The sequence below is a fragment of the Conger conger genome, chromosome 10 (genome assembly GCF_963514075.1).
Source record: "Conger conger chromosome 10, fConCon1.1, whole genome shotgun sequence".
Lineage (NCBI taxonomy): Eukaryota > Metazoa > Chordata > Actinopteri > Anguilliformes > Congridae > Conger > Conger conger.
Genome location: NC_083769.1, coordinates 3,554,494 through 3,572,257, shown reverse-complemented (window position 1 = coordinate 3,572,257; position 17,764 = coordinate 3,554,494). Strand labels below are relative to the sequence as shown.

The window sequence follows — 17,764 nt, the reverse complement described above, 5'->3', positions numbered from 1 at the left end:
AGACTCATAAATTAACTTCACCTTTCATAATGTAACACTTTCATGGTTGAATTACTTTGAGGTGCTCTCGTAAATGAATCGAAATGACAAATAGTCAAAGTGAGGCATTTCTGTCAAATTGCAGAAACACAGGCAAATACATCTAACATTGGTCGACGACATTCCAGCTGACGATAGGGTCCAATATAGGACAGTGTCCTGAACAGATTTCACCACACACTTCCAGCTCAGTTTAATTGCGCAACCGAAGTCGAGTAAAATTCAGTCACAGTAAGCATCAGAATCCCGTCAATATGAAGCCACTTTAGCTGGGACATGTGTCAACCTTCGACTGTGAGCATTTACAGCATTTTAGGGGACACGTTAATTTTGTGTAACAACTTTTGTGTCATGAAATCTCTGGTTTCAATTTTATTAGAATCAAATAATTTCTCAAGTCCACCCACATTTCCACTGCCACCGCAAGCTCCATTGTCGCTTTAACTGAATCTCGCTGCCGTCGTATTAGTGGTGTGACTCCACAGCCCACTGCAGACTCCGCCTATCAAACATGTTGAAAGAGAGGGTCGGGCTACAGAGAGGTCCTGCATTAAAACGTCTGTCGCAGACTCCAGCCCTCCTCTCTGCAGCGCTGCCCAGGTCGTAGCACGCAGCCGGTAGCTTAAGCTTTCAGGGGACTGAACAAGACTAGGTTAACGGATTTGTGGGACTCTTGCACGCTAATCGCATTCTATACTGTTAAACGCCTGAAGAGAAGATAAAAAAAATGGCTAACTATCATAAACCCGACGAGAAAACACTGCAAGGCCTGAAGGATATTGCGAATAAGTTGAGGATTCACTCCATCAGGGCGACATGTGCATCCAACTCTGGGTAAATACCTTTATCTTACTGTAGGTTACTGTATTTCGGTTCAAAAGACGCCATGAATGTAGCCTCGGCCTAGTTTGCAGTTGTCGAATTGTAGAATGCGAGGTAATAAGTTCGTGCAGCGTCGCATCACGCCCAGTTTACTTTATTATGTAGCAACTGCAATTATTATGAGCTTATCCGACTAGCTGACTAGGAATATCAATGTAAGTACTGTTTAACTACATTGACAACAAGTAACCTTTTGCTACAATTTCTTCACAATCGTTTGATTGGATGCATGTACCGAATGACGTAGAAACGAGCCTACAGTGTATCATGGAAGATACAGTGGGTGGTTCCATATATTCTGCACGAACGGGAACTGGATTTACGCTGAGTTGTTACATTTTATTTCTTATATCGTTACGATAAAACTTGCGGCGGAAAAAAGACAATTACGTTTTGCAAGAGATGTTTCAACCAGCATACATTAATATAAGACGATGACGCTGACAGAAGGAAAGAAGTCACATGAAGGTCCTCGTGCAGTTTTTCACGCTCGTTTGTGGCTATGCTAATGGTTATGTGGTTATGTAGGTTTTCCTAAAGGTAGAAAGCGCTGAATAGTAATACGGAGGTTGGACTTTAGCCAGAGAGCCACATTGCACCTGCTGGTCTGTCTGTTGAATGGACGATCACTATGATCGAAAAACTTAAAAGTGGGGCGTAATATTAAAGCTGTAGGTCTACAATGCAAATAATTTGCGTACTAATTAAAAGCGTTAATAAAAAGCTAATTTAAATGATATAATGACTTTGAGAATATGTTACGTCTAAACTTGTGCTACTGTTCGGGTGTTTCAGGTTGAGAAATGTACATCCCTGAACTTAAGTATACTTCCTACTTCCTTATAGATTTCAGTTAGGCATTCATGTTTTTTTTTTCCTTTTGGAAGTGTTGACACAAAATCATTGTGTGTCTAATGGAAAGGATATCTGGAAAAACATGTTTTCAAGAATGAATAAAACGTAGGCAAAAAAGTTGGTATGTTTCCTGAAAGGTTGTAGAATTACAGAATCTCTCAATGAACCCTTTCACGTGCCACATGCTAAATCAATTTCACTCTTTATCATGTGCTGACACTTTCAGTAGCCTATAAATGATTTCCCTCTGAGTGAAATGGATGCAATGTGCATATTCTCATATTTAATGTCATCCGAGAGGTAAAAATGTTGTTAAATGTAATGACCAGTGGTGACTGATGTCATTTGCCTTTTCAGTGGATTTTGGAGTTGGACACAGCTCTACATGAGGATATATATTTTCATAAATTAGTTTTTTGGGGGAGGGGGGCTCAGGTTTAATAGTTGAAAAGTTTTGAGTGTCTCAGAGCTGGAAGGGATATGTATGGCTCTGAAGAAGACCCGGGCTGACCTCCACATGACCCCAGTCATCCAGTGTGTCTGGGATCCTGACTGTAAGTGTAAGCGTGTAAGCGTGTAAGCGTGGAGTTTCCCTGGCGTGACGCTGTGCATGTCTCCGCGCAGAGGCCCGTCTAACTCACTCAACCCTGACCTCTGGCCATTTGGGCCAATAGGCACAGGACCTGTCGTGCATGTGACAGCCCTAACAAACATGCCCTTTGAGCCCTGCCCCAATACATGCAGTTTTATGAAATAATGAAAGCAGTTGCCTGTTTGGGACTGGTGTCAGTGTGTCACAGTGCACAGTGTGGTGATATAACCACGGAGATATATTCACTGAACTGTACCTGCTGCTTGTGACCTAACAGATTCCCTAGGTCTGTCTGCTCCAATCGTGTGTGTGTGTGTCTGCCCCAATCATGTGTGTGCCGTGTGTGTGCCCCAATCGTGTGTGTGTGTGTGTGTGTGTCTGCCCCAATCATGTGTGTGCCGTGTGTGTGCCCCAATCGTGTGTGTGTGTGTGTGTGTCTGCCCCAATCGTGTGTGTGTGTGTGTGTCTGCCCCAATCGTGTGTGTGTGTGTGTGTGTGTCTGCCCCAATCGTGTGTGTGTGTGCCCCAATCGTGTGTGTGTGTGTGTGTGCCCCAATCGTGTGTGTGTGTGTGTGTGTGCCCCAATCGTGTGTGTGTGTGTGTGTGTCTGCCCCAATCGTGTGTGTGTGTGTGTGTCTGCCCCAATCGTGTGTGTGTGTGTGTGTGTGTGTCTGCCCCAATCGTGTGTGTGTCTGTCCCAATCGTGTGTGTGTGTCCATCCCAATCGTGTGTGTGTGTGTCCGTCCCAATCGTGTGTGTGTATGTGTCTGCCCCAATCGTGTGTGTGTATGTCTGCCCCAATCGTGCGTGTGTGTGTGTGTGTCCATCCCAGTTGTGCGCACGCGTGTGCGTGTTTATCCCAGTCACAGCCCTTCATGGCTGTGTGTCCCAGTCATGGCTGTGCTGTGAACTTGGGTGGGAGCTGTAGATTTTGCCTGGTAATACTGACTCTTCTGTAACTATGATTATGGTTTTTTCAAAAGCAAATACAAATATGATTGTGCATTTGCCTCAATTCCATGAATATCAGCATGTGTAAAAATATGGGAGCGTCGAAACATCAGAAACATTCTCTAAATTGTTTCCTGAAGTTCAGGACAAAGTAGCATTAGTGTTTGGGATTTAACACCTCTCCCCTCGTGCGTCACCGAAACCCCAGTGATCAGGGCCCGACCAGCCTGCTGCATGACTAACACTGACACTAATCTACCCAACTGTTTAAGTAAAAACAGAAATCCTGATTGAAGGTAAATATTAAAGAAGTGAAACCTGAAACTGAAGCTTCATCACAGCGGTAAGCCTGTACAGCAGGGATCGTCCACTCTGGTCCTCCAAATCCAAATATTGTTTTCCTTTCCTCCTGGGTAATTAGTGGTACTGAATGGCCAGTCTTCACACCTGACTCCCAGGTAAAGGGAGGGTGGAAGACCATCAGTTCTCTGTCCTGAATGAATGTGAGTGATAAATGCTGAATATAGCTAAGGCTCATCATTTTCAGTTTATTATTATTATTATTATTATTATTATTATTATTTGTTTTAAATCCGTTTTTTTAAACGGGGTTTAATTTTTATTTGAAACTGTGGCCTTTCTTTTAACCGTAGGCTTTGTTAATGGAACTGCACGTTTAATGACGTTCGTACAGTGACCTATACAAGAAAGGCCGTAATAATGACAAAGTCAGTCTAATACAAAATACTTAGGAATCCTTTTAATTGCTTAAAACGCACGGCCAAAGTGTCATTTTTAACAGCGAAAGAAATAAAAAGAGCCGTCCTATTTGAATAAACTATTTTACGATACCATTGTTTTAGCGACAAGGGCTCCTTATTTTATAATATGTGGGGTGACAAAACAAGCATGGGAGGACCTCAACTTCTATGCATCTGAACTTCACAAACGACATAAAGCAGGCTAAAACGGGTATTACTTACTTTTTCCTGCTTCTGACTCAGGGGAACCGAACCACTATTGCTTTTCGACCAGGGCAAAAGCTGTTAATTATATAACACCCAACTTAACGACAGGCTTTTCTCCGTGACTCTTTCAAAACGCAACACAACAACCAAAAAGGCCCAGCGGCCTCACATAAACACGCAAAACAGAAACAATCGCCATGATTCTCACTCTTAGAGCTGCATACGGTCATTTACCCACAACGCCAATGGTCTAGAGAGCCAAATCCACAATAGATTTTAATTCCAAAAACATTAAAAAGGCGGAGAAAAACAAACGTTCAAAACGGTCGGAGGAATCGGTTAAAACCGACAATGATGAGCCTTGACTATAGCATAGTGTATACCCTTGTATAGAAAGGATGATCTCACTTTTCATATTCAGTCAGAAAAGGCCTGTAGGATTGTCCCACATGGGAGATTTCACAACCCGCAGTGACTGAAGTGCCACTGACGTCATAGCAATTGTCAGGGTTGGACCAATCCAGGAAATTAAGTTAATTAATTGGAAAACAAATCCCAGTGTTCTGTGGGCCTTTTTATTTCATTCATTGAATTTAATTTGAGTTAATTTCTTGAATTACCCTGAGCCGGTAACCGAACGTGGCCATGGTAGCTGTGTGCTGTCAAGATACAGTGAGATATCCGTAAGTATTTGGACAGTGACACCATTTTAAAGGGTAATTCACTCTATATGGATGTAAAGACCCAAATTAAAGTGCAGACAGATGTACATCCATATTGAGTGCACTGTGTAGGAAATACTGCCCTGTGTCACTGTCTAAATACTTGGACATAGACCTCACAGTGATTGCATCCAGTCACAGTAACTATGTGCTCTCATGGTAAGGAGGATCCAAGAAGCTAAAAATATATTTAAATGTCTTTTTGTTTTTTTTTACTTTGACTCCACCCAGCCACCCCACCTCCTGTTGCAGTGCTGCTGAGGTCATGGCTGTGCTGTTTTTCCGCACCATGCGCTACAAAGCCTCGGACCCTCGCAACGCCTGTAACGATCGGTTCGTCATGTCCAAGGTGTGTCCGCTGGCTCTGCATGGCCCGCGTGTCATCTTCTGCCTTTCACCTCAAATTATCATTATTATCATTCGCTGTTATGTAATGGCAAAGATAATACCAAGCAGTTATGAGGTTGACTGACGATGTGCTCTCTTGTTTCAACTTTTAAAGAGTATATGTGAGTAAAATGTTCTTAAATGACCATTCTAATGCTGATGTAACAATCATTGCAGGTAATTGAAAGCAATGGAGCTCTAGAACTTAGAATTCTGAAAAAGAGCCGACTTCTCGCAGGTTAACAGTCCTGTTGTTAAACTCAGGGTCATGCTGCCCCGGTGCTGTATGCTGCCTGGGTGGAGGCAGGGTTTGTGAACGAGGCGGAAATCCTGAACCTACGCAAGATTGACAGCGATCTGGAGGGACACCCCACCCCCGTGAGTCGCCCCGTGTGGTCTGAAGCATGATGCTGTCGTGTGGAATGAGTGCTTGCATGACTTCCACGCCATGCATTGAAGTAAATATAGTTTTATAGTGTTCGTTAGTTAATTTCGGTTGAGTTGGGCAGAGGTCCCCAGCATAATGGTTAAAGCCTGTACATTTCCCGGATTTGTGGTCGTACTGAGTGGGCTTCTCCGTTCTGGCATCCACAGAAGCTGGAGTTTGTTGACGTGGCGACAGGGTCTCTGGGTCAGGGCCTGGGAGCGGCCTGTGGCATGGCCTACACTGGGAAATACTTTGACAAGGCCAGGTACCCCTCAAACCCCGTCATGAACTCTGCACTGCTTATTTACTGCCTTATCTCTCTCTCTTCTGTCAAAACTAAATTCTTGTCACCTGAATCGGGCCAAAGGCACAATGTATGTAAATACAATTAATATTTTGATGAGTATGATATATTTATATTATATTTATTAGCATTTTTTCTGTGCTAGCTCAGAGCATAGAGCACTGTGGAAATGTCTTGCCCTGCCAGTCGTCATCAATCTTCTGCAATTACTCTCTTATTTGGACGCAAGCCTCAAGTTATGCCTTGTGTGTCTTTCACCCTCTGTTGTGGTAGTTACCGGGTGTACTGCATGCTGGGAGATGGAGAGTGTTCCGAGGGCTCTGTGTGGGAGGCCATGGCCTTTGCCTCCTACTACAACCTGGACAACTTGGTGGCCATCCTGGACGTGAACCGGCTGGGGCAGAGTGAGCCCGCCCCCCTCGGGCACGACGTGGACACTTTCCGCCGCCGCTGCGAGGCTTTTGGGTAAAATGTAACCCCTCAACTCTGACCTATGACCTTTGGACCCTGGTGTGGCTGCCCAAGGCCTCCTAACACGTTTAGGTGTGAGGTCACAAATATTTGGTTCCCTTAACTGAACATATTAATCCTGATGTAACAATCACTACTGGCTCTTCAAAGGGTTGATTATTTTGTCTGTAACTTTCCTAATCACTACAGGAAGTCCTTGTGTGCATTAGGGTCGGATGAGATTAGATCAGATTTCTTTATTGTCCTCTAATGAGGTTGTTATCTCCACAGCTCATTCAGAATGTACAGCAACACAGCCATCCCATACAGCATCATATAGTAGGTGTGTGTGTGTGTTACAGCCACGTACAGGTAGTTTCATTTTACTTTAGAAAAATGACTGAACTTTTTTTTGGAGATGGGCCCTCCCCTTCTTCCCAGCAGTGTAAACTCCCTCTGGTTGGTTGTTGGCGGTGTTGGGTTGGGCAGGCTGCTAACTGTGCACTGTCTCAGGTGGAACACCTACGTGGTGGACGGCCATGACGTGGAAGAGCTTTGCAAGGCCCTGTGGCAGGCCAAGCAGATGAAGCGCAAGCCTACTGCCATCGTGGCCAAAACATTCAAGGGCAAAGGGCTCCGAGGTGAGCAGAACCACGTCCTCCATGACTCTTGTAGTTTTTGAAGGCCGAAAACGTACCTAAAGGGCAGTGTCTACACACTCATCCTCCCAGGATTAATCAGGACTGCTTTAACGGTTCCAGATTACTGCTTAACAATGATTGACTGCTCCTGCCTGAGCTTAGCCCCTGTGATGGGATCAAAGGTTGATTGGATGGGTCACGCCGTGAAGCAAACTTAGCATTGGTTAAGCCTCTTTCTCCTCTCGTTCTACTATATCTTTAGTGCATGCGTCTGTTAGCTTCTTATGTTTGGGCAAACGGGTTCTTATGTTTAGGTAAAATGCTGCTTAATTCCGGGTTCTGATAGGACGTCTTTGGGGCAGCCCTGTATATGGCTCTTGTCATTTATTTATTGTTTTTTACAGCCAATATTAATTGTCTATTAAGGTGTCTATGAAAGTTTGCAGTTGCACAGTGCAGGATTGTTTCCACCGGTGATGATCACATTTCATGGTTGGTCACCTCAGGCACAGCATCTTGAGTTATGCCAGAGCGATGGACAATTTGTCAACATTGCTGTCATAGTTATGCCCAGTTTGCTGACTTTAAATGTATTGAATTTTGGCCCGGTTAATGGCTCAATTGTCATGAGAACATCATGGAGCATTCTCATCTCCAAAATGATGGTTGTACAAAATGTCACTGTTTGCAACTGCATAAACCCCCCATCATCCCCCAGGATGATGCCATAGGACCATTTCTGAGAACCCCTGTGTTCATTTAAAGAGGGTTTTATCATCAGTCCATTATTAAAAAGGAGACAGGCGTTTAGAAGAGCACACGACTGAAAATCTGCTCAGTATGGTGCTTCCTGTTCTGGGTGGTAACTCTGCCCCCTGGTGGTGGAGGTACGCATCGCTGTAAATCACAAGGCCAGCGTGTCCTGCAGGGATCGAGGATGAGGAGAACTGGCACGGGAAGCCAATTCCCTCGGACCGCGTTGAGGCTCTACTCGCTGACATCCGGGGGCAGATCCAGACCAACAAACCGCTGTACCCAGACCAGCCCGAGGAGGACGTCCCCGACGTCGACCTCTCCTACATCCGCCTGCCCTCCCCGCCCGCCTACAAAATCGGGGACAAGGTGAGCCATGTGGCATACTGTCACCCAGGCTAATAGAATAGGGGTAGGATGATGTTTCTGTCACATTTTGCATAGATAGCAGAGAGGGGCTCCACCAATCATGGCATACATTGGTAATAAGACGCGGTGCAATGCCAGCAGTGATTAGTGCATCCCGTGCAGTATCTTAACCAGTCTGGACAGAAGCTGTCCATCAATTACTATTGCCATTGTTTTATTTCTTATTAACGGCATGTTTCGAGCCTAGTCGCTGTCCATCAGACTTAATTCACTCTGCCCACAATACAATTTGTATGCCAATATAGGGTTTGTTGAAGGAAGGGAAAATGTCAGCTCAAGTTTTCTGATTTATTGAATGATACAATCAGTGACTACTTTATTAGGTTGACCTGTAAACCAGCTTGTTGATGCAAATATTTAATCATGTGGCTGCAACTAAATGCATAAATGCATGCAGACATAGTAAAGAGATTCAGCTGTTTTCTGACCAAATGTCAGAATGGGGAAGAAATGTGATCTATGTGACTTTGAATGATTGTTGGTGCCAGACAGCATGGTTTGGGTATTTCAGAAACTGATCTCCTGGGATTTTCACTCACAACATTCTCTAGATTTTGCAGAGAATGGTGCGAAAAGCAAAAAACTTCCAGTGAGCAGCAGTTCCGTGGGCAAAAACGCCTTGTTAATGAGAGAGGTCAGAGGAGAAGGGCCAGACTGGTCAAAGCGGACAGGAAGGTGACAGTAAAGCAAATAACCGCACATTACATCAGTGGTATGCAGAAGAGCATCTCTGGACACACAACGCATCAAACCTCTAAGTGGATAGGCTACAGCAGCAGAAGACTTAATAAGTCAAATATCTAATAAAGTGCTCACTGAGTATATTTTATCTGTCAATTAGTTATTACAGTTTTTTACAATTGGTTATACCCATGTCTCAATACTGAGTGCACTTTCTCAAAATTGTTAACACCAACACGCAGCTTGGCAGAACAGTTGCACTAAGATGAACTAAACACACTAAGACCACCTGTCACCCAACAAGATCACTTCGTCACTCATAATGGAATGATGTAAATATACTAAGAAGAGGTGGTACAAGATGCATAATTTTTCTTTGAAGCATCTTTTTTTACATATGCCCATATTTCAATACAAAATAAGAACGGCACTTTGTATGCAATGTAATGCATTATATTTTAAAGGAATTAATCAATAATGCAACAATATCGCTCAATATGCTTTATTTTTGCCATGTGATTGCATATGCAGTAGTACTCTAATTCAAAATGCTAACACAAAATGGAAACACAAAACACACAAAATGAAACAGCAGACCCAACTGTCATGACATGCATGTTGCTTGAGTAATTGACTCATTCATAGAAAGGGGCGTGTCCAAAATAATAGTAGTGTGGAGTTTAAATAGATAATTCAGATAATTCAAATAAGAAAAAAACAGGTGTCATAAATTGGGAAAAAAGGAAGAAGGGAAGCAAATGTTTCATACATTGTTATGAAATATATTTCCTTCTGAATTGCTTAGTAAAATCGGCCGTTCCGAACCTTGTTCGGAGGAACAACGTCATTTGATTAAAAACTTAATTGGAGAGGGGAAAACGTATAAAGAAGTGCAGGAAATTATAGGATGCTCAGCTAAAATGATCTAAAATACTTTAAAATGGCATGCGGAAGGAAACGAGCAACTACTCTTAAAACGGATCTAAGAATAGTCAGAATGGCAAAGATTCAGCCATTCATCAGCTCCAGAAAGAGTGTGGTACAGTCGACGTTTACAGTCAGAAGCGATATATTTTCACTGTGCTGTGCCAGTCCGCAAGAAGCTGAGTAAGCCATGCTTTAATCGTCCATTGAAGCAATAATGTAATCTAAAAAGAGTCTAATGCTGCGTTTATGTCTTATCAGAATGACTGAATTACCACCTTCCGACTGGGAAAAACAGTTCACGTCAACCTGTGTGTTTGTGTGTATGTGTGTATGTGCACACACGTGTGTGTGTGTGTGTGTGTGTGTGTATGTGTGTATGTGCGCACGCGTGTGTGTGTGTGTATGTGTGTATGTGCGCACGCGCGTGTGTGTGTGTGTGTGTGTGTGTGTGTGTATGTGTGTATGTGCGCACGCGTGTGTGTGTGTGTGTGTGTGTATGTGCGCACGCGTGTGTGTGTGTGTGTGTGTGTGTGCGCACGCGTGTGTGTGTGTGTGTGTGTGTGTATGTGCGCACGCGTGTGTGTGTGTGTGTATGTGCGCACGCGTGTGTGTGTGTGTGTGTGTGTGTGTGTGTATGTGCGCACGCGTGTGTGTGTGTGTGTGTGTGTGTGTGTATGTGCGCACGCGTGTGTGTGTGTGTGTGTGTGTGTGTGTGTATGTGTGTGTGTGTGTGTGTGTGTGTGTGTGTGCGTGTGTGTGTATGTGCGCACGCGTGTGTGTGTGTGTGTGTGTGTGTGTATGTGTGTGTGTGTGTGTGTGTGTGTGTGTGTGTGTGCGCACGCGTGTGTGTGTGTGTGCGCACGCGTGTGTGTGTGTGTGTGTGTGCGCACGCGTGTGTGTGTGTGTGCGCACGCGTGTGTGTGTGTGTGTGTGTGTGTGTGTGTGTGTGTATGTGCACACGTGTGTGTGTGTGTGTGTGTGTGTGTGTGTGTGTGTGTGTATGTGCACACGTGTGTGTGTGTGTGTGTGTGTGTGTATGTGCACACGTGTGTGTGTGTGTGTGTATGTGTGTATGTGCGCACGTGTGTGTGTATGTGTGTATGTGCGCACGTGTGTGTGTGTGTGTGTGTGTGTGTGTGACACACAGATTGCGACTCGGCGAGCGTACGGTGTGGCTCTGGCTCGGCTGGGCCAGAACAGCTCCCGGGTGATTGCTCTGGATGCAGACACCAAGAACTCCACCTTCTCCGAGACCTTCAAAAAGGCCCATCCAGACCGCTACATCGAGTGCTTCATCGCCGAGCAGAACATGGTGAGGAAGAGGAGGAAGCGGTGCAATCGCATTCTGCTTTCTACATCCACTGTGAACTACAAATCATTATAAACAATGAATTCTGATTTAACTTCCTACATCCACTGTGAACTAGAAATCATTATAAACAATGAATTCTGATTTCACTTCCTACACCCACTGTGAACTACAAATCATTATAAACACTGAATTCTGATTTCACTTCCTACATCCACTGTGAACTACAAATCATTATAAACAATGAATTCTGATTTAACTTCCTACATCCACTGTGAACAACAAATCATTATAAACACTGAATTCTGATTTCACTTCCTACATCCACTGTGAACTACAAATCATTATAAACAATGAATTCTGATTTAACTTCCTACATCCACTGTGAACTACAAATCATCATAAACAATGAATTCTGATTTAACTTCCTACATCCACTGTGAACTACAAATCATGATAAACAATGAATTCTGATTTAACTTCCTACATCCACTGTGAACTACAAATCATGATAAACAATGAATTCGGATTTAACTTCCTACATCCACTGTGAACTACAAATCATTATAAACAATGAATTCGGATTTAACTTCCTACATCCACTGAATTACAAATCATGATAAACAATGAACTCTGATTTGGTTTTGAATAACCGTGTAGTACTCTAAACTGTTTGGTTCACATGGAAACTGCTACCAGTTTCTCAGTCTGAGAGTCCAGCACTCCCTCTATCAGGGGCTGCTGCAGTCAGACCCTAAAAGCCCTCTCGCCCCTGCAGGTGAGTGTTGCCATTGGATGTGCAACACGTGATCGCACAGTCCCGTTTGCCAACACGTTCGCCGCCTTCCTGTCTCGCACCTACGACCACGTCCGCATGGCAGCCATATCCCAGTCCAACATCAACCTGGTCGGCTCCCACTGCGGTGTTTCTATTGGTGAGGCCTGGGACACCCAGAAACATGCACCCCTGCAGCACAGCAGCATGCAGGCCTGCTCACACATCTTCCTGCACTCATATTCCTCTGTTTTCACAGCTTGTGTGTAAAATTGACTGCTAATTGGCACCAATTTCACCAGTCAGCGCATGAGTCTGTCTGGTTTGATTGACAGATGTGTGGCACAGTGTATTGATTAGCCTGTGTGTGGCACAGTGTATTGATTAGCCTGTGTGTGGCACAGTGTATTGATTAGCCTGTGTGGCACAGTGTATTGATTAGCCTATGTGGCACAGTGTATTGATTAGCCTGTGTGTGGCACAGTGTATTGATTAGCCTGTGTGTGGCACAGTGTTTAGATTAGCCTGTGTGGCACAGTGTATTGATTAGCCTGTGTGGCACAGTGTATTGATTAGCCTGTGTGTGGCACAGTGTATTGATTAGCCTGTGTGTGGCACAGTGTATTGATTAGCCTGTGTGGCACAGTGTATTGATTAGCCTGTGTGTGGCACAGTGTTTAGATTAGCCTGTGTGGCACAGTGTATTGATTAGCCTGTGTGTGGCACAGTGTATTGATTAGGCTGTGTGTGGCACAGTGTATTGATTAGCCTGTGTGTGGCACAGTGTATTGATTAGCCTGTGTGTGGCACAGTGTATTGATTAGCCTGTGTGGCACAGTGTATTGATTAGCCTATGTGGCACAGTGTATTGATTAGCCTGTGTGTGGCACAGTGTTTAGATTAGCCTGTGTGGCACAGTGTATTGATTAGCCTATGTGGCACAGTGTATTGATTAGCCTGTGTGTGGCACAGTGTATTGATTAGCCTGTGTGTGGCACAGTGTATTGATTAGCCTGTGTGGCACAGTGTATTGATTAGCCTGTGTGGCACAGTGTATTGATTAGCCTATGTGGCACAGTGTATTGATTAGCCTGTGTGGCACAGTGTATTGATTAGCCTGTGTGGCACAGTGTATTGTTCAGCCTGTGTGTGGCACAGTGTATTGATTAGGCTGTGTGTGGCACAGTGTATTGTTCAGCCTGTGTGTGGCACAGTGTATTGATTAGGCTGTGTGTGGCACAGTGTATTGTTCAGCCTGTGTGTGGCACAGTGTATTGATTAGCCTGTGTGTGGCACAGTGTATTGTTCAGCCTGTGTGTGGCACAGTGTATTGATTAGGCTGTGTGTGGCACAGTGTATTGTTCAGCCTGTGTGTGGCACAGTGTATTGATTAGGCTGTGTGTGGCACAGTGTATTGATTAGCCTGTGTGGCACAGTGTATTGATTAGCCTGTGTGTGGCACAGTGTATCGATTAGCCTGTGTGTGGCACAGTGTATTGATTAGCCTGTGTGGCACAGTGTTTAGTTTAGCCTGTGTGGCACAGTGTTTTGATCGGCGTGTGTTTAATGTGTTCTGTGTTCAGGAGAGGATGGACCATCTCAGATGGCGCTTGAGGACTTGGCCATGTTCAGGGCCATCCCCACCGCCACCATCTTCTACCCCTCTGATGGAGTCTCCACTGAGAGGGCTGTGGAGCTGGCTGCTAACACAAAGGTCTGTGCGCAAGTGTGTGTGTGTGTGTGTGTGTGTGTGTGTTTGTGTCTGTGCGTGAAAGTGAGTGTTTGTGTTTGTGTGTGTGAGTGAGTGTGTTTCTGTGTGTGTTTGAGGGTGTGTGTGTTTGTGTCTGTGCGTGCGTGTGTTTGTGCTTGTGTGTTTGTGTCTGTGTGTGCATGTGTGTGTTTGTGTGTGTGCATGTGTTTGTGTCTGCGTGTGTTTGTGTCTCTGTGTGTTTGTGTCTGTGTGCGTGTGTTTGTGTTCTTGTGTGTGTGTGTGTTTGTGTCTCTGTGTGTGTTTTTGTGTGTGTGTGTTTGTGTTCTTGTGTGTGTGTGTGTGTTTGTGTTCTTGTGTGTGTGTGTGTGTTTGTGTTTGTGTCTGTGTGCGTGTGTTTGTGTCTGTGTGTGTGTGTTTTTGTGTGTGTGTGTTTGTGTTCTTGTGTGTGTGTGTGTGTTTGTGTTTGAATCTGTTCTTCCTCCGGCAGGGAATCTGCTTCATCAGGACGAGCCGCCCGGACACTCCTGTCCTGTACCGCTCTGAGGAGAAGTTTGAGGTCGGACAGGCCAAGGTGAGGCACACAGCCGAAGGGAGTGGGGGGGGGGGGGGTGTACGTGTGTGTGTGCTTAATTTGGCTCTCTCTATCTCCCTCTCCCTCCCCCTCCCTTTCTCCTCCATCTCTCTCCCCTCTCTCTCTCCTCTCTCTCCCCCCCTCCCTCTCTCTCCCTCCCTCCCTCTCTCTCCCTCCTCTCTCTCCCCTCCCCCCGCTCTCCCTCCCTCTCTCTCTCTCCCTCCCCCCCCTCCCTCTCTCCTCTCTGTGCTGCAGGTGGTGAGGAAGTCAGACAGTGACAGGGTAACCGTCATAGGTGCTGGAGTGACGCTGCACGAGGCCCTGACTGCAGCTGATCAGCTGGCCAAGGAAGGTATGCGTCTTTTTCTTCTTTCCTGTCGACAAAAAGAGAAATGGAGTGAAGCACAGTCCCCTCAGACCTGAGCTGATCTGGCCCTTCACAGAGGTGGGCAGAATAAGCTCGCTGTGAAATGAGCCATTGGAGACCAGCTGGGTGAGCCTGTCTCCCTGGGTTGTGGAGAGCCTCCCCGTACATGCAGCGGTGGGCTGTCCCTTTTGCAGCCAGGACTGAGGGGTTTGCCGTGTAGCTGGGGGTTGTGGAGAGCCTCACCCGTACATGCAGCGGTGGGCTGTCCCTTTTGCAGCCAGGACTGAGGGGTTTGCCGTGTAGCTGGGGGTTGTGGAGAGCCTCACCCGTACATGCAGCGGTGGGCTGTCCCTTTTGCAGCCAGGACTGAGGGGTTTGCCGTGTAGCTGGGGGTTGTAGAGATGTCAGTCCCGCCCACAAAGGGCCGGTGTGGTCTCAGGCTTTTGTGTCAACCAAGCAGTTACACAACTGATTCCACTAATCAACCATTAGAGTCTGCTCAGGACCTTGATTAGTAGGTGTGTAACAAGCCCTTTCTGGGTAAGATTTAGTATCCCTGCCCTAGGCAATGGATAGTCAAATCTGGCCCTTGAATCCAAATCCAGTCCTGCTTTTCTTTCCTCCAGTGTAATTAACCGAACAATTAGTGTGACTGATAGGCCAGACTGTCTTCACACCTGACTCCCAGGTAAAGGGAGGGTGGAAAAGCAGCAGTTCTCAGCCCTTGGGACCCTCCTCTGCACTCTCCAGGCGTGAATATCCGGGTCATTGACCCCTTCACCATCAAACCCTTGGACTCGGCCACCATACTCCTCAGCGCCAGGGCCACGGGGGGCAGAATCATCACTGTGGAGGATCACTACAAAGAGGGTGAGAGGGCACATGACCTTTCTGTCCCTGCTTTCTCTCCCCCTCATTATCTCTCTCCACTTTTCTCCACTCTCTTACTCATCTCTTTGTTTTGCCATTCCTCCCTTTTTTCTTGTTCATGTCCTTTTCTGTCAATAAATCAACATGAATCAGGAGGGGTGCAAATATGCGCCTGTATGTGCTTTCCTAAATGGGGTTCTCTCTCTCTCTCTCCCTCTCTCCCTCCCTCCCTCCCTCAGGTGTTCCCCACAGACCTCATCCTGTGGGATATGATGTATATTCTCTCTCTCTCTCCCTCAGGTGTTCCCCACAGACCTCATCCTGTGGGATATGATGTATATTCTCTCTCTCTCTCTCTCTCTCTCTCTCTCTGTCTCTCCCTCAGGTGTTCCCCACAGACCTCATCCTGTGGGATATGATGTATATTCTCTCTCTGTCTCCCTCAGGTGGCCTCGGTGAGGCAGTGTGTTCCGCTCTGGGGGAGGAGCCTGGCATTGTAGTGCAGCGATTGGCTGTCACCGGCGTTCCGCGCAGCGGCAAGCCGCAGGAGCTGCTGGACATGTTCGGCATCAGCGCCAAGAGCATCGTGGCCACCGTCCGGTCCACCCTTGCCAACTAAAGCCTGCTCACCCAATCCCTGCGCTCTTTTCCGTTTCCTTTCCTGTTTCAGCTGTTTCAGCCCTGTTTCAGCCCTGTTTCAGCTCTGTTTCAGCCTGGTTGTTGTAGTTGTGTCCCCTTCTTCAAACGGTTGAGCGAGTGAGAGCAGCCCCGACCTCAGCAGGTGTAGAGCGAGCTGTAGTGGTGACATCATAACCCTGTGACATCATAACCCTGTGACATCGTAACCCTGTGACATCGTAACAGCATAACCCTGCATCGTTGGAGCAATTTCCACTTCGCCCCACTCTTTACTTTAATCTTGTCTAGTTCGAACCTTGCATTCCTGTTCCTGTTTACATTCCCAAACCAGTCCCCTGGGTGGCACTGCATTCCCTCCATTCTGTGGTGAGTTTTTTAGGAAAACAACTTAATTGGGTTTGACCAGTACAAATTAGCATCTCTTTGTGCTAGAAGTAGAGTCGTGTGACTGGCCAAATGGAGTCAGGGAGGGGGTGAGGGCATGGGCAGAGCCTTGCCTCCTGCTCTGTGTCTCATTGGCTAAGCCTAATTCGGCTTCTCTTAACTTTTAACTTCCTATGTTTCTTGTCTGCATTATTGTCGTGGTTTGTCTGATTTTAACATTCCTCTCGTTTGTAAATGTAACATTCCTTTTCTGTAGCTTTAGCTTGTGGGAAAACCAGGAGCCTCTGTACTCCCAAATTCGGCTACAGTTGTGACCTTGCCGTGACCTTGCTTGTGCGTTTTAAACTTCCCTGTACATGGTAGTTTTCATAAGGCTATTTGGATATATTTTTATTCTGTGCTTGTTCTGTCAGTTGTCTATGGGAAAACAGCAAGGCTGAATAAGTGGCAGACACGCACTTTAAAGTTTGTAAAGTTCATTACCAATGACAGTGTGTGAATCTTAAACCTCTCAACAATTATTTTTGACCTTTAACCTTTCCAGCTTCCTGGTTTGAAATGACACTACCTGGCTGTCTATGGTTCTTATGGTACATGTGTGGAATTTAGGAAATGATCACATGTTTCTGAAACACAATGAGCTGCTCCTCTTGCGAAAACATGTCACACTTGTTTTGCCATAGTTACAGCTTGTGAGTGATAAATTAAACTGAGTGGAGACTCCCGATTCATTTGTCTGTCTTATTTTAGAATAATGAAGAGCCAGACTGATTTGTGCATGCACTGCACGCATTCTGTCTTACTGTGTACATGTGTGTCTTTGTCTTGAGGGAGTGAATGTGTATGTGAAAGTGTCAGTTTTGTAGCACTCAAGTGCAAGACAAAAGAACCGTTTTTTGAGCAGCAGTTCCCATAAAATGGGCTATTGATCCTGCCTAAATAAAACAATGAGCCTCAATGTATGTCTCTCTGTACTTGTAATCAGGTTTGTAATAGCTGTAAAATGTGATTATTTTTTATGTTAGCTGCTTCAGGGCATTATTGAGTGCCATAGAGGGAACTTTCAACTGTTGATTGGGTGACTTGGTCTTGGACTTGAGTGCTGCAGACATAGGGCATGACTTGGACTT

The 17,764-nt window shown here is 45.6% G+C and overlaps 1 protein-coding gene across 2 annotated transcripts; it reads left to right on the top strand.

The window, feature by feature from the left end:
- Window positions 1-548: 548 nt before the first annotated feature.
- Window positions 549-17,361, top strand: LOC133138381 (transketolase-like). 2 transcript variants are annotated; one of them, XR_009709729.1, is made up of 15 exons: window positions 549-873; window positions 5,241-5,358; window positions 5,661-5,774; window positions 5,991-6,088; window positions 6,401-6,592; window positions 7,091-7,218; window positions 8,147-8,340; window positions 11,156-11,320; window positions 12,096-12,252; window positions 13,676-13,806; window positions 14,291-14,374; window positions 14,630-14,726; window positions 15,492-15,611; window positions 16,058-16,283; window positions 16,315-17,361. XR_009709729.1 is itself a non-coding variant. In XM_061257090.1 (14 exons), the coding sequence occupies exons 1-14, from the start codon at window positions 767-769 to the stop codon at window positions 16,228-16,230; spliced, it is 1,878 nt and encodes a 625-aa protein (XP_061113074.1). In that variant the 5' UTR covers window positions 549-766; the 3' UTR covers window positions 16,231-17,361. The 2 variants fall into 2 exon arrangements, 1 of the variants encoding a protein (XP_061113074.1); XM_061257090.1 differs by having other exon boundaries at window positions 16,058-17,361.
- The last annotated feature ends 403 nt before the right edge of the window (window positions 17,362-17,764 follow it).